This window comes from Tiliqua scincoides, chromosome 3, assembly GCF_035046505.1.
Source record: "Tiliqua scincoides isolate rTilSci1 chromosome 3, rTilSci1.hap2, whole genome shotgun sequence".
NCBI classification, from domain to species: domain Eukaryota; kingdom Metazoa; phylum Chordata; class Lepidosauria; order Squamata; family Scincidae; genus Tiliqua; species Tiliqua scincoides.
The window spans coordinates 63,214,208-63,241,019 of NC_089823.1; the positions used below are offsets into that span (position 1 = coordinate 63,214,208).

Below are 26,812 nucleotides of genomic sequence, written 5' to 3' on the forward strand. Positions count from 1 at the left end.
TTCATGTTCCCTTTGGGTCCCTTTGGGGAGAAGGGTGGGATAGAAATAAAGTTTTATTATTATTATTATTTTATTATCTTTTCTTCAAGTACGCTGATTTGGATTCATATGGTTACTAACAAGGATGCACAAGTTGTTAAAAAAATAAATAATTCTATCCAAAACTGTAGGAGCAGAACTACATTTTCTAACACTGAAATTAATTCTAGCCCGTCTATAAAGCTGGCGGATTAAGTATTTTCAAATGATTAAACACACAGCTGCTTACTGGTGAAAAACTGGTACAATATCACCTGTTAAGTATAAAATAGGTAAAGTGTCAGTTGCCTTCATAGTAATACATAGGCAAAATCACATTAGTAGAGATAATTAAGAATGAAGATTCGGTTCTTGGAGGAGAGTGATGATGGAAAGTGATGATTTTGCTTACACCTACCCATGTGTAGCAACCTTAAACAAATTCAACTTTCTTTGGCAGGGCCAGCCCATCCATGAGGCCAAATGAAGCAGTTGCCTCAGGCAGCAGATTGATGGTGGGGCATCCATCTCTGCCTGTCTGCTTACCTCCACTGTTCTTCCTTGTCCTTCCTCACTTTGGATTGGGAAATGAAAAGGGTTACAGAGAAAAAAAAATATAAAGGTGAGGGAAGTGCTGAGCTAGAACACTGGAGAGTGGGAGAAGCAGAGGCTGGCACACATTGGGTAAGGGGGGCAGGATTCGACATGCCGCCTAAGGCAGCAGGAGGTCTAGGACTCGCCTTGTTCGTCTGAGTTGCAGCCAGCTCCAGTAAGGGTGAGATATTTTTTCTGTGTGCAACTCAATAAAGAGCATTGATGATGTAGATGGTGATGTCATAAATGCTGGTCTAGAACCCCAGCTTATAGGGAAAGTGGCAGGGCAGAAGTGGTAGAAGGCATGCAGTTGGTAGGAGTTAAACCACCACTACATATCCACCATGTTTCTCGTGAAAGTTGTCTCCTCTCAATGCTTCTGCACAGCAAAGAGTTCAGTCTAACACATGTTTATATGTTCTGTACACCAGCACTTGCCACCATAAGAGAATAACTAACTGAGGGGTCTTATACAAGTAAGATGTTATGGAGAATTTGACTCCTGACCAAATGCAACAGGAGTACTGGAAACAGTGGAGGAGGCAGAGGGATGCTTCACAGACAACAGCTTTTATATGCGGTGTTTATGAAAGCAATTCTCAAAACTAGGACATGTTTTCTGAGTACTGTAATGCTTTTATGCAGCCTTAAGGCACAATATAGTCTATCATATAAAGAGCTTTTGGTGTTTCATTTGCTGTTTGTGTAGTCATATACTTTTCTGAATGCTAATGACTCACCTAACACATTGTTTTGTCTTGCCAAAGTCCAAGGCTTGATGACTCAGGCAATCTATCACACCTTGAGAATGTGATCAATTCATACTATGTTTAAAGTATATTGTGCTCTGATAGAATAGCTCTTGCACCTGCTGTTTTCAAAAGTACTTGGGTTGTGAGGGGGAGAGAGCAACCATTTATTTTATTTGTCATTATGCTGGGGTAAGTATGGTATGCTAGTTAAAACATGTGCATTAAACACAAAGTTGGGTTATGCATGAGGTCTGATGTATTCAGAATCACATTCATATATTTCCAATAATACAGTTTAAAAATAAATTAACTCAAAAATTATATTACTAGAAAATATTAGAAGCATGTATTTGGATGCAAAGAGGCTCAGAAAGGCCAGCATGATGATTTTGTCCAGCAAGCCCAAGACTTGCCCACTTTGTATGCCTCCAATGGCAGCCCAGCATGTCACATGGGGAGGGGAGGAAGTGCAAGGTAGTCTCCCTCTGCTTGCATGACCAGAGGCCCTTTCTTACAAAATAAAGGCCATTAGGTAGATGCAAGTATGATAATAAACAGAAATCTAACACAGCTTCCTACACTTGTGGCCCTATCATATCTGGCACTATGCTGCCAAAACTAGCCCATTTGAACCCAGAGAAGGAGGACATTAATTGATTTTCATCATATCTGCTTATATAAATTACAAATTCAGACATGTTGAACCTCACACAAAAAGAATAACCTTCGAAACGACTGGATAATTCTTGCCCCACTGCTGTTTATAGTAAAACATAATGCAATCACACTTTCTTAGCTTCCCCTCTACTATTTGGCATTCACAGCTGTAGATACTTGGCAGTACTGTGAAAACTACTCTGTGAAAGAGCTTGCTTTAAAAAGAAAAAAAGAGAGCGCCAGTTAACAGAGATTTCACAACAGTGCAGTTCTCAATGGATTTCACAACAGTACTGATCGCCTTGTCATTATTCAGTGGCACGTATAGTACTACTCACGTGTTGCTGTACTACGGCACGCAACAAATGAAAATAAAATATACACATAGAATGGCTTTGTGGGGGGGGGGAGGGTAGAAAAATGAAAGAACCCATAAGCCATGCCCAGGCAGTGATTTATAATGAAGGCAGGAACTGACAGACTATGTATGGCACTCCTTCTTTTATTGAATAGTTAGAACTATATTGGAACAACCATTGAGGATTACACCCCCTCCACCTTGTACTTTAATTTTGAAAATGTATATTGGATGTAAATTTCATTGACCCAACTTAAAATTGCATAAATTCCTCCTCTGAGGCTCCAGAACTGAAGCAAACAGCTCATTTATCAGACAATTATTTTAGAAGGGGAGAAATGTTTAAACATTCCATTTTTTCCACAGCATCGCAAAAGAGGGAGAAAAAAAAATGACAAAGAACAAAGAACTCCCATTCTGCCATCTTATCCTTTTTGACAGCTGCTTCCTCAATATAAAGGGCGGGATAATTGTTCTCATCAGTCTTATAATTAAAATTACTATCCTGCTGACATACAATTTGTGGAGGCTTCCCTTATGAGTTTAACAGATGTTGCCTTATTAGATCAGGGCTCTGCTGCATTAAGAATTGCTATCATCATAATCAGTACTTTTGTGTGTCTCCGTTAATGTTTGTTGTCATAATCTTCTTGATTGTACACATCTGAGAGCAGGAATCAGCTATCAAGAGGCTTATCCACACTATCAGTTCAACACTATCAGTGACATCAGAGACACTATCAGTGTCTCTTTCAGTGCATTTTATACTTTCTGGAGAAGTTCTACAAATCCTCATTCAAAAGTACAGTAATACACAGGTGTACCCTCGGTATCCATGGGGGATCTGTTCCTGGACACCTGTGGATACTGAAACCTGTGAATAATGGAATTCACGGGTTCCAACCCACAGGGGCTCCAAACGTGACCAGTCCCTCATTCCTGTTGCATCTGGAGCTGCCTTTGAACTCCTGAGGCCTGCAGAGGCTGCGTTCTACTCCGCAGGCCTCGGAAAGCCTCCCAGATGCGACTGTAACAAGTAAGCACCCCAGACGCGACCATATTCTTATGTTCATAACAAGATGTGTCTGGGAGGTCTTCAGAGGGTCCATCCATGGGTTCAGAACCCCCCAGATGATTAAATCTGAAGGTTCCAAACCCATGGATATGGAGGACCCCCTGTACTATCATATTCTGTCCCCGGGGTCTAGATGGGGCGGAGCAACACTGCTGTAATAGGGAGCAAATCACACTGTTCTCTCTCTTTCTCCTTCCTCCGTTTTTCAAGATCTTGCAATGTTCACTGCAAGCATCCAATAAACAGTTTCCTCAGCCTCAAGAGAGGGAACTTGCAAAAAGGCAAAGCTTGCAGTGATTCTCAACCCTTTTCATCTCATGGCACACTGATAAGGTGCTAAAATTGTAGACACACCATTAGTTTTTTGACAACTGACAAGGCACACTGCCAGTGGGTGGCTCACACCTGCCAACAGCCATACTCGTAATAAATGGGCCTCCCCCAAACTCTTGTGGCACACCTGCAGACTGTTTGCGGCACACCAATATGTTTCAGCACAGTGGTTGAAAATAGCTGGTCTAGAAACTCTTTGAAAGAGGTAAACTTGGGAAGGATTTTTTCAGACTGCCTGAAGGTCATCCAGTTTCAGGCTGTCCAAGTCCTCACTTTACTGGCAGTGCATTGGGACTAGGATCACAGGTGTTATTTTTCCTCAATGATGCCATAAGAACAAACAACAGGTACATGGGACACCACCCCCAAACACCACTTCAAATTACAATGGCTGGGGAAAATTCTTATTTTCTTTGCTAAAATACATTGAAATCTAAGTGCTCAGTGCTGGAAGTACAGTACCTGGAAACTCAAGTGCTTCCTTGCTTGAGAGAAGGTATGATTATTGGAAAAATCCAATAATCTAATCTAGGCTAAAAGGGAGGACTCATCAAGTCCTTTGTTTGTGAAGCAAGGGATTCCATACAGATGTCTCACAAGTAAAGTGCAAGGATTTCAAATTTGAACCTAATTTGAAATTTAAGCAGCTAAGCAATGTTCAATTACTTCTGAAATGCAAATAATTTTATACAAGTGCCAGGGACGATGAAGTCATTGACTTAGTTTTCACTTCCATTTGAAACAAGCCTGAAATGTATCTAACTGCATCTGTGCAGATACATCATGTTACACTTTCTATCCTTCTATTCCCCCCCCCCCCGTTTTCCCTGTTGCTACCTTTAAAAAAAAAAAAAAAAAAAGACCTGGGGCTTTGCATACTTATAACTTCAGTCAGAAGCTCACATATTTACATATTTTAACCATCTTCAGTTTATTACAACTGCAAATGCTGTGTAAACCAGCATCAGAACAGATGCTGAACTTAAACCATACGAAAGTAACATATTTTCATCCATTATAAGAATTTTTAAAAGCTTATCCTCATAAATCTTTGTAGAGCGAGGTTGCAAATTAAAATTTATGGAGAAGACCCCAACAAGAACTTTCACACTCCTTTTCATACCCTATCCTTCCCATTCTCCCCTTTTCCTTTTCTCTCTTTTCTTTCTTTCAATCCAATGCTATGCATGTCAACTTGGAAGTAGGTTCCACTGAATTCAATGGGGCTTACTCCCAGGAAAGTGTGTCTAGTAGGGGTGGCCAAACTTGCTTAAAGCCATTTCTGCCCAACAGAAATCTACACAACAGGGACCAAGTGTGCACACCTGAGGGATGGGCAGAAGAGTCACATAAGCCACTTCAAATGTTGAGAGCCACAATAGAGATTTGAGAACCGCAATATTTAAGAAGCATTTAATTACTGAATATATGTACTCACCATGAACATTAAACTTACGTTTTAATCCAGTGGACTCAAAAGTCCACTGAGTTTATACCTGGTAAATAATTATAAAATTTGAAAATGTATTTATTTTTTATTTTAATTATGATGCAAGAAGGATCGCAGCCAACATATTTCTGAGAGCACATTATATATCATGTGGCTCAGAAGCCAGTTTGGCCACCCCTGGTGCATAGGATTGCAATCCTAGTCATTGATCAGAACAGCATGATTCCCTCTTCCACCTATCCTCAGCAACAGCCACTTTAGACTTATCCCAAATCTTGCAAATTGAAGTGTTTTAACTAAAAATCAGGACAGTTGAAAGTAACTTGTTTGTTCCACCTGGTTGTCTGATATCCTACAGTCACATTTTCAGACTGTACATAAAAAGTAAAGCTGAATTTTTAAAAATGACCATGGGTTTTTTTAATGCTTCCAGCAGCTGTGTGATTTTAACACAACACCTATAAAAAGTATGGCCTGAGATAGAATAATGAGAGCTGGTGTTCTCTTGGGGACTGTTTGGTATATGAAGGAGGAAGATGAGTAGAAATAAATTCTTTGGCCCTTGAGAAAGAACTGGTGGGTTTTTATTGCAATCGGATGGCTACAAAACTCCTACCCATTAGCTATATCAACATACTAAGAACGGTTTTAGTGTGCATCTCATTTCAGCTTACTCTGAATCCCTGAGAGAAGTTTAAAACATAATGAAACAGACTGCAGGGATATTTATTTATTTATTATGAATTATATTTATGAATCCTTTCTCTTCCTGCAGGCACTCCAGGCAATGTACCACATGAAAACCAGAAACAATTTCATAACACATTAAAATACAGAATAAAAACATGATGAAACATAGGAACACTGCCTTATCCTGACTCAGAATGTTGTTCCATCTACCTTAGTACTGCTAGCATATACTGGAAGCAGCCTTCCAAAGTTTTAGTCAGGAATTTTTCTCTGCTCTACCTGAGATACAAATTTGATTTAAATATCTTGTAAAAGTAATAAACAATCACAAGTTAAAAGTTTTGTTTTGTTTTTTCAAAATATGTTATTAAAGCCTATACATACTTTCCAGGGAGTAAGTCACATTGAACACAATGGAACTTAAGTCGGAATAGAAACACATAGGATTTTGCTGTAGAACAGAAAGCATCAGCAGGAAGAACAGATTCCTCCCCCCCCCCAAAAAAAATAAATCCCACCCCAGAAGATATTAAAACCATAATCATAAACAATTTGACAATCTGAGCACAAAAAACCAAGGGCCCTATAACAGTGTTTTCAATGTTTGTCCTCTGCTGTACCACTTCACATGGTCCACCTATTCAAAGAACCACCGGAAGTAACTGGTGATGACATCATTGCCTGTCCCTTCTGAGTTGGGAGGCCAGATGCAATGCAACAAACACCAGTAAGAAGCTCAAGGTGGATGGCAGGGCTTTTTGGAGCACAGAAAAGTATGCTTTGGAGCTCTGCCTACTAAGGAAAGCCTCCTACCACTGTTTGTTGTGTCACATTCCTAGTCTTGCAGCAGGGTTCCAGAGATCCAACAAGTACCACCAGACACCACCTCAAGTACCACCAGTGGTACCCGTACCACTGGTTGAGAAACACACCAAAAGATTCATAGGAAACAAAACAAATTCTCACTGCACTGTTGATGTTTCCTCAGGGTTATTCTTTCAGATAAAGCAACTGATACCACAAACCTAAGTTGCCTCTCCACTCTCATAGCAGTTATTGTACCAAATGAGGGTGTCACAAATGTACCATAAAGTGCATTTATGGCACCTGGGCAGTAAGCAGCGCCAGTGGGGAGGTCTGCACCACTCTGTCGATGCTGCAGCCAGGATGGCCACCAGTGGAAGTAAAAATCACACTGGGCAGTGGGAGGGTAGAACACAGGCAGGGAGGGGCATTTTGGGGTGGGGAGAGGGTGGATGGGGTGGATCAGGTTCAGGAGAGGGGCAGGATTGGCAGAGAAGGCCGTATCCTAACCCCTGTCCCAGGCCTGCCAGCTTTACATGGTGCTGCTTGAACTTGCACCTGATATTTAGCAGGCACAATTGGGCTCCATAGGGCAGGCTGGGATATTGCTTGACATAAGGGGAAATATATCCCCTTAGCCCTGCTGCACCAGTGCTAGTCAGGATTGGGTTGTGAATCAAATAAATGCAGGTTATTATTTTGTTTTGAAGTTTCCCACATTGGTCCTAAGTGTTTATATTTACCAACATAACAGATTAATAACTGAAAATGGTGAGGGTGGGCTTTCCACACATTAAACTTTAGCTGTACCTGGGTGCAGCAATTCAAACATCCTGTTCAAAGCAGGTACACAGTCATTTTGCACCTAGGCAGAGCATAAGGTGTAAACTGCCTTAAATAGTCAAGAAAAGGAGAAGAAAGATCAGGACTTGGGCAACATTCACTGTTGCATACCGTATTTATTAAACTTCATAAAACCATAGCCTTTTATAGCTGACTAGATGTTCTGTGCTCTTTTGCATCTCGAAAGCTTCACTGGAGACTGGACACCTATTATGTGCTACCATTGGACCGCTTCAATGCCCTTACCCTGCACTACCATCCCACTAGCCTGTATCACTTCTCTCCCCTGGTTCCTGCATTTGTCCTCTCCCCCCATATTCTTCTAATTGATCTGGATCAAACTGAGTAGGAATTCCAGGCCTCAGATTGAGCTCAAGTTAATCTTACTCACATATTTTGCTTTCAGCAAAGAAATGCTTAGGTCCACTTGGTTATCTACATATGTTTTTGGGACAGACATCAAGAACAATGCCTCACAGAATTGACGGATGCATCCATCAGCTTATGTCACAGTTTGAATGTCAGAATGGCTCTTGTCCCATTAGGGTCCTGTAGGTCATTATAGACGCCCTCAAACTTGCCTGTCCAAGTTGAGGATTTATGGCAGTCTTCCAATCTGCAAATACCATTGCTACTGTCCCAGTTCTTGCTGCTCAGTGTAAGTAACTAGGAAGTCAGAAAAATCATGTGTATCATTTCCTATGGAAATGGGCCAATCTAACCTCCCTACCTTACTAACACTATTTCAGGGTCTATGTAGAAGTCTTGAAACTAGCAAAACTAGCCGGAAAACTAGCAAAATGGTCAGTGCCTAAGGGCCCAATCCTATCCCATTTTCCCATGCCAGTGCAGCTGTACCAATGGGGCATGCACTGCATTCTGTGGTGGGGTGGCAGTCACAGAGGCCTCCTTAAGGGATGGGAACATTTGTTCCATTACCTTCGGGCTGCATTGTGGTTGTGCCCTTAGCGAGTGCCTGCAGTACATGTGCATTGGGCACCCTATATCTTTCTCGTAGATATGTCTACCACCTCAAGGTCTCCCAAAGTGTCTAAAAAACTCTTATCATTTCATAATATGAGAAGCCCTTTGGTGATGGGAGACTTGAAAATGGCTCAGGTAAACCTTTCTCTCTGCCTGGTGAGATTCCCTCCACGCTTCTCTTGTGCGCTCCCTGAGGAAGAAAATGTGCCTTGCACCAGGAGCGTGCGGTGGGTGGGGAGGCAGAGCCTCTCCATTGGAGTCCTTCGACAAGCAGCACCACTGCTGTGTGAGACGTGCAAGCATTCACAAGCCATGCTTTTCGAAGGCCTCCAGTGGGGAGGCTCTGCCTCACCTGCCTCCCCACCCACCGCAGGACCCTGTCTTACACCCTTTGCACGTCAGGGTCAGTTTGGTCCCATGGGGCGCAGCCAAGCGCACTTCCCGCGCCTGCCCTCTGCTCGCCTTCCTGGCACACGTTTCCAGTTCCTCCAGCTCCCCGTGAAGAGGAGTGGCAGAAGCGGGCTTCGCCTCCCGGCTCCAGAGGCGCAGGAGCAGCAGCGCTTCCTGCTCTCGGGTGGGAGGAGGCGAAGCTGGGCTGGGGCGGGCCCTGAAGGCAGGCACGCTCCGCCTCCCTCCCTCCCTCGCCAGTCAAGAGCCAGGCGTGCCCACCCCAGGCCGGCACAAGGCACAGGCTCCCCGGCCACCAGCGGGCAGCCCTCAGCGACACCTTCTCGCGCCCTGGGAGTTTGCTCGCGCCTCTCCTGCTCCTCGCCAGGAAACGTGTTGGGATAACGCTGTGGTGCGCCTGCCGCGCAAGGATATTCGGGGTCCCGCAGCAGCAGCAGCAGCAGCAGCGCCTTGTGTGGACAGCGCGCCCCTTGGACTTCAGCGCCGGCGGGGTTCAGGTGAGAGCCCTGGAGGGAGGCCGCCTGGGGCGTGGCGGGGCCGGGAGGGGGGGAAGCGCGGCAGCTGAGCGGAGCGGAGGGAGCGCGCGCGCGGGGAAGTGGCACTGGGGCAGCCTTTGCGCAGGTGGGCGCCAGGGAACGCTGCGCATCCTCCCTTTCCACATGTGCTGCTTTGGGCTTCGAGCCCCCTTGTGCCGCTGGGCTGGGCTGGGGGCTTCACATCTGGCCCAACCAGATGTGGCTCTTCTCTGTGCGGGCGCGCATCTCCCCCCCCCCCTTTGTGTGGCTGGAGACGTCAGTGTGGGGCTGCGCCGAGTCGCCTGACTGAGCGTGATGGCCCAGGCAGGCGCTTCCTTGCCTGCCAGGGAGTAACAGGTTCCTGTGGCGAGCGGCCTTGGAGTTCCCAGCGCTGAGCCCTTTGGGGAACGCGGCCACTGATGCTGATGCTGCGTCTAACACAGCGATCTCCCGTGGGAAGGTGTGTGAGTGGGGGTGTGACAACTCCACGGCTGTCCTGGAATCCCAGGCCAGCGTTTCTGCCCAGATCCCTGCTCCACTGAAGAAAATGAGCTTAAAACGCTGGGAGGATTCATGTGGCTTCCCATTTTTGAATGAGGACCCTGGAAAGGAAAGAGGACAGACCCCTCCTTGGTGGTCATCGATCGTTTGACTCTCCAAGAGCATCAAAAGGAGACTAGAAGATGGATGGATACAAGTGACACATCTTTCTGTCCTACTGATCCTTGTGCGTTTTGCAATCTGCTAAATATTTATGGACCCAATCCTCACTAACTCTAGCACTGGTGCAACCACAATGCAGCCCATGCCAATGTTTCCGTACCTTGAGGAGGCCTCTGTGACTGCCTCCCCACCATAAGATGCAGCACACGCCCCATCGGCATGGCTGCACTGGCACTGGAAAATTGGATAGGATTGGACCCTGAAGTCCTAGTTTGAGCTGTTAGGGCTTCCCAGAATTTTGGATCCGTCACTGTCTTTAATATCTCAGGACCCAATCCTATCCAACTTTCCAGCACCGGTGCAGCCACAGTGAAATCCCAAGATAAGGGAACAAAATGTTCCCATACCTTGAGGAAGCCTCTGTGACTGCTTCCTCACCATATGATGCAGCAGACACCCCATTGGCACAGCTGCACTGGCAGACCAGATAGGATTGGGCCCTCAATTTATCAATTTTTTTTTTTTCAAAATCTGTTCATAGACCAGAGCATTTCCCAGCATAAGTCTTCATTAATTAAAAATTAGTTATAGAAATTAAGATTGCAATGCCTTAATGGTATTTAACTCTTCACATTTGAGACAGTCAAGGGAAGGAAATACTGATTGTTAACCTAAAAGATAATATTTTAGAGGTTTTTTTAAAAGCATTTTTGACAAGAGGTCTGTTTTATTTCCCATCTTGTACACGTGTGAGTGAATGGCTTGTTTTTAATGCAACGTGATGTGTTGCATTTATTCACAATTCCATTGCATCATTATTTCTTAGGGTTCAGATGTTAGACCTTTAAATTTGCTTGTGAGGCATTAACTTGTGCAGTACCACACTGGAAATGGGCCATTTTTTTCATGGCCTTTAATAGTCAGGATCTCTTGGATTTAACCTTCTTTTAAATCATGGACAATTTTAAATGGTAAAATCATGTCTTTAAGTAACTAAATGTTGGACAAGAACACATGTTTAAGGCCATGAGGAAGTTAATCAGAATTTAGAAGCATTTGCTGATGAATATTTAAAAGTACTTGGGATCATGCACACATAATTGTGTTTATGAGTATATTCTGCTGACTTGGCCATGTGCAGTAAGGCAAGTAGCAGTCCCTGCTATTTTTGTGGAGGAGCTTGTTATGAGGCCCAATCATATAGAGCTGTTGGACACTATGGTCTTAAAATAGATACTTCTGTCTTTTCCATGGATAATGCTTTACCTGTTGTGATGATGATTCCATTTCATCCTTCTGTTAATTTGTGTGTGTGGTTTTAAATGATACATACCTTGAAGTCTTATTTCTATAATGCTACTTGCCAGTAAACACTGCTAATATAAAACAAGTGGAATAGTTTTTACCTCTTTCTCCCTCCCCACCTCAAAATTTTATTTTTAAATAGTCAGCATGTATTCATATACAGGAAGGATTTCAGTTGGCCTTCATGTTTCAATTCATCCCAATGCAAAATGAACAGATAATGGAGAAGAATAGTGGCTATTTAGGCAGTAAACAAATAATTTAACAGCACAATCCTGTGCATGCTTTCATGGATTTCATGGGACTTTCTCCTAGATAAGTGTGTATAGGATTTCTGTCTTAATGATTTAAAATTTATATGGAAGAAATTTCAACTAATTATTTGACCTCTTTGCGTTCTTTATTGTTGTATATAAGATTAAAGACATGCACACCTGAATGCATTCAAAAATGAAAATGTAGGTTGTTGTATCCAGTTTTATTATAAAATGGAGGAAGAACCAGTTGTTGAACCCTAGAGAGCTAGACAACTCCCCTATAATTCTGAGGCAAAATAAAATGGTTTGAAAAATTACTCTCTTGGTGCTAAGAATTACCTGTTGAAATTTGGGTTTTTAAGAGCTGTGTCAGTAGAATTACTAGAAAAATAAATAGCAATGGTGTCTTAGAACTACAGATGAGAGACTGCCAGACATACATACAGAAACCAGATGTTCCTCTAAAGTATATATGATTTCACACTTTATTTCATATGTGAATAGTGCAGTTTGTATAAATGTTTTCACATTCTTTAATATAGTTTTGTATCTTCAGTCAAATGAATGAGTTTCTATATACAAGGACAATTCACAGCACCACTGTGCTAAAACAGAGTGATTCCTTAAAACTGACAGAGGTGTGAGCAGAAAAAGCCAGATAATATCCTTGAACTTTGTGCTGAAGGGACTCTTGCGACTTTTAAAAATAACCTTGTATATAATTTCAAATTAATTAAAATATATCATTTCCATGATACTATACTGGAAAGGCCTTCTTTGGAAATAGCACTTGATAGCTATGCAGCATTTAGAATGCATGTAGAAATGATACTATACTGGAAAGAAAAGGGTTAAACCAACACCATGCCAAGGCATTCCGATAAAACATTTGCATTCATTGTGACTCTTATTGAGACCAACTGAACAACACCCCATAACCTTGTTTTATAGTCTCTTCTTTGTGCCCCACTTATTGAGTAAATTCATTCAACTCTTATCAGTGTTCCATCAAACATAGTTTTAAGGTAATTAGTCAGGAAATGTGACTCAGTCCTGGCACTTTTAAATACATTATAATTTTCACCTACTGTGATGGAGTTTGTTCCTAGTCTATCTTTTTAAAGGTTTGGTAACAATTGTAAAAAATATGCCTCGTGAAAAAAATTGCATTGAATGGTGTCAGGGATGAGCCTCTCAAGTAAATTCCTGGTGCCCAGGTTTGTTGTAGACTTGGAAGCAATGAATCCAACACTGCCAAAGTGCGCAATCCTATGCATTTCTCCTCAGAACTGAGTTCCATTGTGTTTAATGTAACTTGCTCCCAAGGAAGTGATTAGACAATTGCAGTCTAATATTAGGGCTGCAACATGGGTAGTTTGTCCTACTAAATAAAAGAGGACTGGCCAAAGATACCACTGAAGATGTCCCCTTATCCCAGGTGGGCATTTGTAGAGGCAAATCGGAGTTGGTTGTGTCTTCTGGGTTTGGGCTTGTCCCCTCACCCCCAACCCTTTCCACTGTTAAATTTTTACTATGGAAAGCAATCTGTTCAGTTTTTAGATTGTATGGGCCTGATGTGGTGAGGTTGGCATTTGGCAGGACATACAACCACAGAGTGTATCTAGTTTGGAAGTGAAATCCAATTTTAAAAATCTGAACCCAGCTGAAAGCAAACATTTTACCAGGTCCTAAGTATGTGTGCATGTGACTGCATGTGCCATCGGCAACCATTTTACGACAGTGGAACACTATTTTGCTGTCATAAAACCCTCTGTGCACTAGTCCAGTCCTGGTAAGGATTGGAATGCAAGTCCCATTGAACAAACTTGCCTCATTAACTTCAACAGTGCTTAGTCATGGTTAACTTTCTTCAACTATAAATTGCTAGGTTGCAAAAAAGAGAACTGCTGGAACAAAAATTGAATTACAGCACTATCGTTTAGATGTTTATTTGGAATTATGTCTCACTGTGTTCCATTTGGTAAAAATGTACACAATTGTGAAATTAGCCTTGCTCGTAACAGAGTTCTTGGAAATAGTCCTTTAAGGTCTGGGCACAGTTATGTCTTCAACTATTCATAGTGAGCTGTTCGTTGTGGGTGAATAGTACATAGTATCAACTCTGAGATAACAGCACAATTTTCAATTATTTGCTTTTATTTTTAAACTATTTCAGTCTAATAATTTCAGTCTAATAGTTCAGACAGAGTGATATGTAGATCACGTGCACTCTGTCAACACTTGCACACACAAGTCTAAACTGCATGGTACATTAATTGGCTGATGTACTTCTTAAATAGGAGCTGTAGGGGAAGCATCTGAACTGGGACCATTGTATGGTATATAACCCCTTGCTCCTGCTGCAGTCTTGATCCAGTTACCCTTCCCCACTAGTGACTTCTTTCTATACTGGAAAAAACAAACATTTGAGGGCTAATAATGTAATTAACACAGCAGGTAGTATGACCTAAAGAGAAATTTGAAGAATAGATATGAAATACAGCAATAGTTAAATGTTGAGTTTATTTCAATTTAATTCCATTGAAAGAATTAGAATGAAGTGGTCATAAGCAACCTTCACCAAAATCTATGGCAAATGTTAAAACTGAGGCTGAAAGACATATGTCATGCACATGGTATAGAGATGTGCACTATGTGTTCTCATCATGAGTTAACCCTGGTGTCCAGGGGATCATACACTGTGATTAATGAGGATTCCCCCACTCTGCAAATGGGACTGGAAGAGATTATATAAGATTCCTTTGTCTAGCACAGGGGTATCCAAAGTTTTTGGCTGGAGGGCCACATCATCTCTCTGACACTGTGTTGGGGCCAGGGGAAAAAAAAGAATTAATTTATATTTAAAATTTGCATAAGTTTACATAACTGAATTTATTAAAGATGAACTTATATGAATGAATGAAGGTCTGGCAATAGCTCAAGGCCTATAAAAGGCCTTGCACAAAGCAAGGCCAGCCTTTCCTTTGCTGCCTTTGCTGCATCACGGACATGAAACAGCAAGCAGTGGAGGGAGCCCTCATCCCACAGCTCATGCGAGAGGTCAAACAGTTGCCCTCACACTGAGAGTAGTTGCATTGGGCCAGTGCAGGCTCCAACAAATCTCCGGAGAGCCAGGCTCATTGGAGACTGGGGGCTCCCTGAGGGCCGCATTGGGAATCCTCAAGGGCCGCATGTGGCCCCAGGGCCAGGGTTTGGGCACCCCTGGTCTAGCACTTTAGGAGTCCAATTGTAACTAATTTTTTAGCACCTATTTATCTGTGCCAGCAGGGCGTGCACTGCATCCTGCAGTGGTAGGGCAGTCTTGGAGGCCTCCTCAAAGTAAGGGAACCTTATCTCAGGGCTGCATTGCTCCCTTGCCTTGGGACTGTATTGCAGCTGCATTGGTGCAGGAAAGTTGGATAGGATTGGGCTGTTAATTTATAAATAGTTTGGGTCCTTCTGTTTCTTTATACAAAGTTGTCTTCTGGAATGCCAGAGTGATTTACATAGGATTATTTCATTTTATCATTGTAACATCCCTGTGCGATAGGTTAGGTTGAGATATGGTGGCTTGCCTGATGCAACTCTGTGTGTTTCATGGCTAAGTATGGATTTGAATCTGGGGTTCTCTTATTCATACTAAGCTCTAGCCACTAAACCACAATATCTCTCTCTTTGTAATCTAGTTAAGTTACAGTATACTTGGCAAGATGTTGGCTGCTGCTGGTTTGCAGTTTGATAGTAAATCTCCCCCCCCCCCCATGTTAAATACTCTGTATGGACACACATTAATATTTTGCCCACTGTTTTTAAAAAGAAATTTTCTATTGACTAATTTTATCTTGTAAGGGAAAATACAGCCAGACCTTACATAGAGATATAAAAGGGTCCCAGATAAAAGGGGTACTGAAAATCCTTGCCCAGGATCCAGAGAGTACGCTTCTAAGGTTTTGAGATGACTTAGTAGAATTTTGGACCTTGTTCGATTAAATGGCAGAACCACTTTCAGAGTCATACTGCAAATAACTTGTGAAACCCTTTTCACTTAAAACCATTTTTCATGGAGGAGGGGATAGTGTTTGATAACTTAATGCACAGTTCTTTAGATGTAGTCCCTTGCATTCAAGAGTGGTATGTCTATGACTTTCTGTAAATGAAAGATCTGGATTTGCTTTTGCTGAACGAAGGTGTTCAATGACATTTTTTATGTTCTATGGCAGATAAAAGTATTTAGGTAAAAACAGTTTCTGTCATCAAGTAACTTTTCAATTCTTTTTTTCATTTTTAGATGAGTGACTTTGGAATCAAAAGCATGGACCAGGTAGCACCTGTCTGCAATATGTACAGAGGCCTTCTCAAGGTGAGTTGTGGAAAAAAAATGGTCTGAATAAGAGGCGGTTTAATCTCTACTTGGGTCATATATCATGTATGCATTCATAAAAACAGTATTTGAATATAGCACAACCAACGTGTACCTGAAAATCTATCTAGTAATAACTAATCCTTGTCATGCTAGGATTTCTTGCAATGAAGATGACTGGATCACTGAACTCAAATAGAATACAAACACGTGTGTGTAAGCTGTTTTCATTAGGGAAAAGAAAGCAATGGTCTAGTTACAAGAAATAGATTTTATCATTAGCTCTGTAAACAGAAATCCAAATGCTGGCTGGGTCATCTTCATGAGACAGGTATAGAAAAACAAAGATACTATTCATGTAGCCAAAGTAAGCCCAGTATGAAACTTTCAAGTAGCATTTTGATATACAATTGATTTTATTTACAGAAAACAGAGGCATGTAGTTTAAACATCGAACCTTATCTATCAGAATTGCTTTGCCCAATGGTTTGGGTTTTTTCACAGCAACTTGATATAATTTTATTCCTATACTTTTTCATTAAATATCACTGTTGTTTCTTATTTGCAAGAAATCAAATAAACATTTTTTTTTTTTGCTGATGCTGCCTGAAATTAAAAGTTTTTAGGGAACAACTGTCAGACTATCTTACTGAAATTATGCTACTTACGTCTTAATCTAGTCATAAACTGTTAATGGGTTGTATTTCCACTTAGTTATAACAAGCCAATTGATAATATATACATGTATGCCTTGTGGCAGATGCTTAACCTAGGCAGTGTTCTCTGCTGATAGACCAGGCACAAAGTATATTAGAGCCATAATGGATGACTCATCAGCTTCAAGGGCACAGTTTCACCACTGTATGGCTGTTCCCAGTCTCCTAGGATTTGTGTACTGTTTTCTGCTATTCTTCAATAACTGGCATGGAAAAACAGATCTGATTTCATAGACCAGTTATTGCTCATGTGACTGGTAGATTTTGATCCATCCAGGGTTCTAAACATATACGCTGTACAGTTTGTTCTTTTTAAAAAATGAAGAACAATGTTTGAAGTACAGTGTGCCTTTTACTCATTCATATGTTACTACATTTTTTCCAGTGACTCAGTATAAGGGTCTCTTATTTACACAAAACACAGGAGTTTCCAGATTATGTTGAAAGTACTTGGCCTTTCCCCTAGGTATTGGTGATGACTCAGACCTCTTTTTTCTATTAACACTGAAAGAATTTATGTTGTTAGAAGGCCAGACAGCTGGCTTATTATTAACCATTTCATTTATACAACAAAGAACTCACTTGAGTTCCTAATGCTGAATTTTCTTCTTGGCATAATGTGTACAAGAACAGTTTCTTTGTTCTGGACTAAATCAGTTTTGACTAAGTGATTGTTGCCTCTTCCTGGATTGCAACAAACCATTAGAGGCAAATATCTGAGAGACACTGTTCTTTGCTCCAGCTTCTCTACTCTATGGCTTGCTAAACTAAGTCAAAGCAACTCTTTAGAAGCTTTGCCCTCAATTGATTCAAAGCCTTTTTGAGTTGCTACTGCCCTGAAAATTTGGAATAATAGATAAAATAGAACAGGATAATAAAAAAGGAGATAAAGAAGTCCAAAAAAGGACGATACAGTCTTCGATGAAGAAATGTGATGCATTTCAGTAGACATTATTCTTAGAAATGGAGCTTGTCATCAGATAACCACTTTCTTGGTATGAATGAGAACATTTCAACATTTTTTTTAAAGTGGAATGTTGCCATATGTGATCCTTTCAGACTTCCTCTCTTATAGCTGCTGCTAAGTAATGCTGTGTTCCGTTATAGTGGGTGGAGGGACAGGGCAATTTCTGATATCATATGAGTTTTTATACATATTGGATACAGTTGTGCAACAAATTTTAATAAGCTGTCATCAGATTTATATGTCATGTTTCATGCAGCATTTGTTTTCTAAATTTATTATATCCTGCCTTTCTACTCCACATTAAGTGCTTAAGGCAGCTTAGAATGTAACATAATAAAAATGTACAAAATAGCAAAATAAGAGCAGAGCAAAAAACAAAATAAAAACATATACAGGAGTAGAGCAGACAAAAAAGCTTCAGCTTAGTGAAACAAACACATAAGAAGTGGGCCCAGGAAAAATATGGAGGAGTTTCATAATCTATCACAGAGAAGCCTGATGAAGCCATATTAATGCAGGTTTTCAGGTTGCATTGTTAAACTGCTACATAGATGTACAGGTGTCCCGTCCCCCCATATTAATAGTTTCACTTATGTGCGGTTCTCAGATCTGTCATACTCATGACTCGCCTCTGTTCATTTGCAAATGTTTTGCAAAAGGAAGCTTTTTCTTTGGAAAAGAAAGCAGGCAGCGAGAACCTAGTTGCCAGAGGAGGTAACATCAAGAATGCTAGAAGGAAACAGAGTCTAGTGTTCTCACTGTCTGTCTACTGCCAGCTTCCTTTAAGAGTTCTCATTGTTGCCTCCTCTGGTGTTCCTCTAGTAAGCACAAGTCTAGGTTTTCACTATCTCCTTCCTTTTCCAAAGCAAAAGGAAGAAAAAGCTGCCTTTTGTAAATGACGAGAGGTGAATTTTGAGTGGAATGAGAGGGAATTCAAGTAGGGTTTGCTGCTATCTGCAGGAGCATATCCTCTTTGGATACTGGGGGACACATGTACTACAAAATAATGATTTGGCCCTCAAGAGACTTTGTTTGAACTGCAGCTTACTACACCAGGAAATTTAAGAGAAATATTCTTTTTTCCCCTCTATGTGTACATAGTCTATATCATGGATAAGTCAGTATCATAGTCTGTGTCATGAAAAATAAACATTATGAAGTAACTTCTTAAAACATGAGATTTTTAGAGCAGAGGTTAATATGGGTGTGTGGCACAACCTTGTATAGTTTAAATATACAGTGCAGATAAGTAAAACATCCTATATGTTAATTTGGAAGTTATTATCTAATTGAAGAATTTGATATGTTCTACTGGAAAACATTAAAAGTTGTTGTGGACATAGTAAAATGCTTACATCTAACTGTTTTCTTTGGTACATTTAAATTTCAGAGGCAACCTGCATTTGATAGTTTTGAAGGCGTAAACTCTTTGTTCATGGGATACTTTCCCTCATTAAATGAAGATCAGACAGTCCAGGAAGTGCCAACGGGCCTTGATTCTATTTCTTATGGTAAATATTAGTATTATAAATGCCAGCTTCTTCTGTAAGTAGTTGCCCTTACCTCTCTCATTAACCAAAGTATTGTAACTGTTTTACTTTTCAGAATCAAACAGCTGTGAATTGCCCCTCTTAACCCCATGCAGTAAGGCTGTAATGAGTCAAGCCTTAAAAGCAACTTTCAGTGGTTTCACAAAGGAACAACGCAGATTGGGCATTCCAAATAGTAAGTATTATCTTTCTGATACACAATATTATGCTAATTGATTAGCCTCCTTCCATAGCATTAGAATGTCAGTGAACAAGATGATAGCATTAGAATGTCAGTGAGACTTTTTGCTGTGCTATACTTATTGCATGTAAGTAAATTTCATCACAGTAGGAGACTGAAATCCACATGAGTATATTTAGGATTGTAACTTTAGTTAGGTGTAGGTTTCATTATTTAGATGCTCCTTAAAAGGTATGGGTGCATGTGGCAATAAAAGGGACTGAAGCCTGTAAACTTATATGTGGCTGAAATATAATGTGAAAGGTTTTTTTTTAAAAAAAACTATGCTAATATGTTCTTTTTACTCTCTGCAGATCCATGGTTATGGACTCAGCATCAGGTGTGTCAGTGGCTTCTTTGGGCTGCCAATGAATTTAGCTTGGTAAATGTCAACATTGAGAGGTTTGCCATGAATGGCCAAGAGTTATGTAACCTGGGAAAAGAGCACTTCTTGGAGCTGGCACCTGATTTTGTGGGTGACATTCTGTGGGAACATCTGGATCAGATGATAAAAGGTAAATAAGCAAAACCAAAGTAGTGGCTTAATATCCACAATGCAGTGGTATAATATCTGTGATGTTTGGCTTCTGATACAATTAATTTCTATAATCATTTTTGATTACTACTGTTCTATGAAAATTCCTGTCTGCTTTGATTTCATGGAAACTGTGTGTACGTGGTCTGGTTCATAAACAGCATGATCCAACTCTAATTAAATATGTGTAGTTTCATTGCACTGTATTTAACAGAAGAGATAAACATGCACTTTATTCTCTTTCTTGCTCTCTCATTGAAATCCAGAGGGTTTTAAAGTTAGATTCTTTGGTTCTAGTACAGTAAAATTGATTCGCAGGACAGCATTTGGCAATACATCAAGATTGGATAAAACAGATAATTATAACTAATATTTGTTTTTATGTTGTCTTTAACATGTCCTAAAAAACATGTTAAACATGTTTTTATGTCTCAAAGTATAAAAACAAATGCTTGCTCTCCTTTCAGAAAATGAAGAGAAGCCACAGGAACAGTATATAGGAAACTCCCACATCACTTCATCCCCACATTGGGTTAACAACAACTCGTTGGGTATGTATTTATTTGTCTAATTTTACTAGATAAAGATAGTGAATATCCTTTTGATGTTTATGACCTTTTGTCTACATTCTGTAAAAAAATATATTCAAGACTGAGTACTGTAATCTCCAGAGAGTACCTTTATACTACTCTTAATTCCTTTTGAAAAGCCAATTCAGGTTGTTTGTGTTGTGTTTTGATTTAGGTCTATGTTTATGCCTGTTTAACTGCAAACATTTTTATTCATATATGTTGACTAGATTGTAAGAAATAGCATGCTGTGTATATTTTGAACTGTTTAGTTCAATGTGAACAGGGTTGGTTGGTGGACTGGTTGCATCTGATCTGATTATTCAGTCAAACAAAATTAGAGGCACTGACTTACACACTCAGTAAATGCCTCAGATGCAGCATTTGATTTTGGTATTTTCAATTAATAGTGGACTAAGTCAAGGTACTGGTGATGGTGGATGTTCTGAAGCTGGTGAGAATGATTAAATGCAGGTGTAAAAATCATGAAGGTTCACAACAAGCAATTAATCCTTACCCCCATTGGCTTCTTCCAAGAGCAAGAGACAGTGACAATTATGTCCCAGCCAGTTTTCCTTTTTAAAGATATATAATGGCATGATTTTTATAAAGGCCATGGTACTAAGCAAGAAACAGAGGCTTTGTGTGAGGACAGTTGGGAAAGTTGCAGATATCAGTGGGATTTACTTTATGAATTTGCATGAGTTTTGGATCTGGGTGTGCTGAACAGATAATTGGGGTTCTACCAAAGTATTTTTGGGGTCATTTGTATTATTCTAGTGTCTCTGACAGCCTTTAATAAAAAGCAGATATGCACTTTTTTTTTAGGTATTAATGTTGAACAAGCACAGTATTGTGCTCAAGTGCCTAGCTATCCGAAAACTCTCAGCTATCCAAAAACCAGCCTTCTAGGTGACTTGCATCAGACATCTGTTGGGCCAGGCCTAGTTACCCCCAAACAAGAATTTCCAGTGTATCCTAAAGCCCAGCTAGAAGCTGTCAATGTGAACTACTGCTCCATAAACCAGGATTTTGCAAGAAACAACCTGAACTTGCTGATGGATAACTCTGGTAAGATTTATATTAGGTATATGCATATCCTAAACTGGTTACAAAGATGCTATAGGAAACTCCTGCAGCTCCTGTGCTGAAACATCTAAGACCTTTTTTTTTGGGGGGGGGGGAGTTGTTTTCAGTTCAGTAACCTACATTGCCACCTCCCACCAAGTCCTCAAACTTGGGTTAGATTGTGGAGAATTATAGTATCTCTAAGAGTGCCATTGGGCCTGCACTGCATCCAGCACACGTTTGGGGCCAAAAGCAGTGCAGCCCAAGGCAAGGGGAAACATTTCCCCTTATCCCGTGTTGTGCTGCAGTAGCCCCAATGGGTCTACTCAGATCTGAGCTACATGAGCTTGGCCAATGCAACCTACCCTCTCCCTGGGGCCTGCAGCAGCACAGGGAGGCCAGTGCACATCCATGCGCCAGCCTGTCTCCCCTCAGAGTGGCACAAAAGTGCTTTACGGCACTTTTGCAAAACTCCCAGGCCAGCACAAGGAACTTGCATTGGCCCAAGTGCATTCTAGGATTGCACCCTTAATGTGTTTCTTTAAGCTCTGCTTCAGTCTGTACAAAACTCCTGTTACAAGTTAAATCACCATGGGTATTAAGCCAGTATTCTTACTGATCTGAATTGGACAGTACTGGCTTAAACAGTGTTTAATGTATTGGTGATTTAGAAAAGCCTAATTGTAAACTATGTATTCTTTGATACTGATATTTTTGTGAAACACAATGGTGGAGTTCTGGGTTCATAGTCTCACTCTTGGCAGTTCTAATATGGATATTTGTAACATTAATTAAATGAAAATCATTCATTTCAACTGTACCGCTAATACAAAGGAAAATCTGAAAAAAAAAATAGTCGCTTAGGATTTCTTCCCCACAACTTTTTTTTAGGTAAACCCAGAGAGCATGATTCAAGCGACAGTGGTACAGAGAGTTATGAAGGCTCGGATTCACTACTGCAGTCTTGGAACAGTCAGTCCTCTCTAGTGGATGTTCAGCGTGTGCCATCTTATGAGAGTTTTGAAGATGACTGTAGTCAGTCTTTGTGTCTGAACAAACCCACAATGTCCTTTAAGGACTACATTCAAGAAAGGAGTGATCCTGTAGAACAAGGAAAACCAGTTATACCAGCAGCGATTCTAGCAGGCTTCACAGGCAAGTATAATACTTTTTTATCCCATTTTTGCCTTTGGTACTCTTCTCTCCCCCCCCTTAATTGCTTGCCTAATGCCATATGAAGGTATGCATCTATTTAGGTAAAATTATAAAAAAGATAACTCCTTATGAATATGGTTAGAGCACATTCAGCTAGTTTGGATGCCAAATACTTCATTATTGCCAAATGAAGGTTGATTAAAGCAGTATGTTGCATTCTATCTGTGTGCGCAAAAAACAAGTTAAAATTGGAGAGTTCAGCAGCTCTGTCTTGCTCAGTGAAAGCTTCTTTCTGAAATCCAAGTTTCAGATCAAATTGCATTCAGTCGGGTTCAATTTCAAAGCTGAACTCTATGGTTCTGCTAACTGTAGCCAAGAGTCTGGAAAAGAATCTTCCCTCAAGCTGCTGCTCGCAACTTAATAGGTAGTTCAGATCTGATGTAAATAATTCCTACCATTTAGAGACTCCCCCTTCCCCCCCCCCAATACAGCTTCTAGTATCAGATTTATCTTTAGCCAGGAGGATTTTAAAAGTAACATTCTTTATTAATTTCCTGAGAGCTAGGCTTGGCTCTTGAGCATGACATTTTTCATGATTATGTATTCTGATATCTTAACTTTCTTTTTTTTTAATTTTGGCATTAACAGGTAGTGGGCCTATACAACTTTGGCAGTTCCTTCTAGAGCTTCTAACTGACAAATCTTGTCAGTCTTTCATTAGCTGGACTGGAGATGGATGGGAATTTAAACTAGCAGACCCAGATGAGGTTAGTAGATCAAAAAGGAGTTGGGGCCTATTCTTTACAGGACAACCAAAAAAGAGGGGGGGCTTCAAATATCATGTTTGGGAGCCTTTTCTTTGTCCCTCAATAGGAGTAACATATTAGTGTGTCTGTATAGCCTCAGTTACATCTCTTGTTTACATCAAATTTTATTTGTCTTGGTTTTTGTAATCTGGACTTGTATGGTTTCTTCTGCTCATGTTAACTGGGCTTATGAAAATTTTTCCATACGTATTGTAGTTACTTTGCCAGCTACTGTTTAAATAAATCACAACGTTCTGTAGTTGGAATAACTCTGAAATGGCATAGGAACAGTTCTCTCTAAACTCTGAAGATCCCAACCCTTGTTCCGGGGGAGTTCGGAGCAGCTTCAAGCTGCTCCGCTCTCCTCTGACTTGCGCCACCTCAGGAGGTGACGCAAGTCCGAGGAGACCCATAGGGGCAAAGATGCCTTACCTGGAGGTAAGGGAAAAGTTTCCCCTTGCCTCTGGCTGAACCGCTTTGAGCCCTTACCCTGCGCTGGATACAGCGCAAGCCTCTTGGCTTGCCTGTTGCAGTGCAGGGTAGGATTGCGCCCTTAATCATCTTGCTTACAGTCCAGTCCTAACCTGCACTGGAACAGGCAGGGGCTGGGGTTGGGGCTGGCTGCAGTGCAACCTGGGGCAAGGGAAATCACTTCCTCTTATACTGTGTGGTGCAGTAGCAAGCCAGATGGGGCTACTAGGAACTACACCACCTAAAGAGGTGGCATAGATTCAAGTATCCTGGTGCTGGGCTGGGCCACCCAACAGGGGGTTAGGATGTACCCTAAATGCTGAATCCTGGCATCTCCAGGCCCAGCCTGCCTGTCCTCCCCCACCCTGGAATGCCCTCATTCCACATTCTCCTGCCCTCCCTGAACCCCCACACTGGCCGAGACTGGCCAGCGCATACGTAGCTGTCTGCCAGCGCAGCCTACCTCCTCCTGTGATGGCCCAGAAATGCCTTATGGAGTTGTGCCGGCCTAGGGCACAGTTTGGATTGCACTCTTAGTATCATCTTTTACCTAAAAAATATTTTGATGCCATCAGCATTTTTGATACCAGAGATGAAATCTTTTCTCTTTCCTTAGCAGTCCATGAAGCTTGTGGGGCTTAGGCATTTCATTCCACAGTTCACTTTTCTATTGGGATTGCAGTTGTTCCTAGTCAGCCTCGGATAACTTTACTTGCACTTGCTAGTGATTCAAGCTCATGGCATGTGAAAGAAACTGAAATGACTCCACTGCTAAATTCTTAAAACCATATATTATCAGCAGTTGATTCAAATAGCATTTTTAACTAAATGAGATGAATAACTTTTTCCTACTTTGGGTTAAGGTTGCACGTCGATGGGGCAGAAGGAAAAACAAGCCCAAAATGAATTACGAGAAGCTGAGTCGTGGTCTACGCTATTATTATGACAAGAACATCATTCACAAGACCGCAGGAAAACGTTATGTATACCGTTTTGTGTGTGACCTACAGAACCTATTGGGCTATACAGCAGAGGAGCTTCATGCCATGCTAGGAGTACAGCCAGACACAGAAGACTGAGCACTGCAGACTTGTATTGACAAGAAATGCAAGAACGCATGAACTGTGAATGGGGATCCTGTTGCAGCAGTCACTGGCTTTCTCTTCTGAGTTGTGCAGTGTTAAGGACCTGAAAGGAATGATTTTGTAACCAAGGAAAGTGGAAGGAAAGAGAAGTAGCCTTATTGCATCAGGCTTCAGATCTTGCTGTTGTCAGTCCTTCTGAGCAGCATGGAGGTCAGCACAGTTCCCAGTTGTACCTTGAAGATCTGAAAGGTGCTCCAGGGTTCAGTGTGTTCATTATTTACACTGCCATGTAATTATGAGCATTGCCCATACCAGAGGCTGATAGCCATCAGAAGTTTTAGCTCAAAAAAATCTGAGGGGACAGCCTTGCAAATGTGACATGTCATGACATGTGTACACATGTGATGAAAGGAGAAAATGTTTGGTATTTAACACAGGTAGTGAGGTGCATTGAACATTCTCTCAGAGTATGTTTTTATTCCCATACACAACCACATTGCATAGCCTCTGAACCAGGTGGAGCAATGGCAGGCATCTCTCACAAGGAGGGGAAAATCATACCATTTCAAAAAGTCTGTATATTTATGTGTGTGTTTGTATGTGTATGTTTGTGTATATAAGCACATTCATATGATTCACTGGCAACGTAATGCTCCTATTTAATAGATATTGTATATTGTAATTTAAGCTAATGTAAATACCTGAAAGAGGAAGCAAGTAAATGTTTCATTATGGAACAGCAGCACCTATAGCATCCAGCAAGTATTTAGTCTACAAGGAGAGTTGATAAGATTGTATAGACACATTCCTTGTTCTCTTTTGTGCAAGTTGTATGGTCTATGGCTGACAGACTCTGCATTTTTACAAGAGACTACTACTACAGTCTTAGGCATAAAAGTTCTCTTTGAGTTCTCCAACTGAAATTGAAATTGTTAATATTGTTTAAAATATATTTATTGATATCTCTTCTATGCATGTCCCTTCTGAAACAATTTATATGTAATCCTTTTTTTCAGTTGACTGCTCCCATTCCCCTCTTCTCCCTTACTGAATTACCCTGATTAAAATATGAATTCTATTTTTGGAAATAATTCTGACTCCTCTTCAGGAGAAAGATATGTAGCAGCTATTTTCACTGCAAAAGGAAAAAAAAAACTTCACTGGAAAAATGTGGTTTGTAACAGAACTATTTTTTATCTGATATTGATGTAAATTTAAATGTACAGTGTGAGGTTTAATAAAAATTATTAAAACCTCTTGAACAAAGACCAGTAATTGTGTCAATTTACTTAAAGTTTCCACTTTCTACTATCTTCCAATTTGTATTTATTGACATATCTTTAAACTTCTGGTAAGAGCTGATCAAGGCTAGCATACCCCTCCAGTGATTTATTTTTTAATAGATGCAGGAGTTCTGGTGTGAATAGGGACCTTCACTACTAGGAAGGATGACACCTTTTCATTGGAGGCAGCTGGTATGACTTGCTTGGGTGGATCTACTCTGAATGAGGAAGCCCTGAACATGCATCGGAAAGCATGTTGTTGTTGTTAACAGTATTTATATACCGCTTTTCAACTAAAAGTTCACAAAGTGGTTTACAGAG

The 26,812-nt window shown here is 40.9% G+C and overlaps 1 protein-coding gene across 1 annotated transcript; it reads left to right on the forward strand.

Moving 5' to 3' along the window:
* The first annotated feature begins 9,398 nt into the window (after positions 1-9,398).
* On the forward strand, positions 9,399-26,410 carry ETS2 (ETS proto-oncogene 2, transcription factor). Its single transcript, XM_066620366.1, has 10 exons — positions 9,399-9,463; positions 15,995-16,066; positions 19,140-19,260; positions 19,355-19,474; positions 19,834-20,034; positions 20,522-20,605; positions 21,452-21,694; positions 22,583-22,850; positions 23,499-23,613; positions 24,987-26,410. Exons 2-10 carry the CDS (start codon positions 15,995-15,997, stop codon positions 25,200-25,202), a joined length of 1,440 nt encoding a protein of 479 aa, XP_066476463.1. The 5' UTR covers positions 9,399-9,463; the 3' UTR covers positions 25,203-26,410.
* Positions 26,411-26,812: the final 402 nt, after the last annotated feature.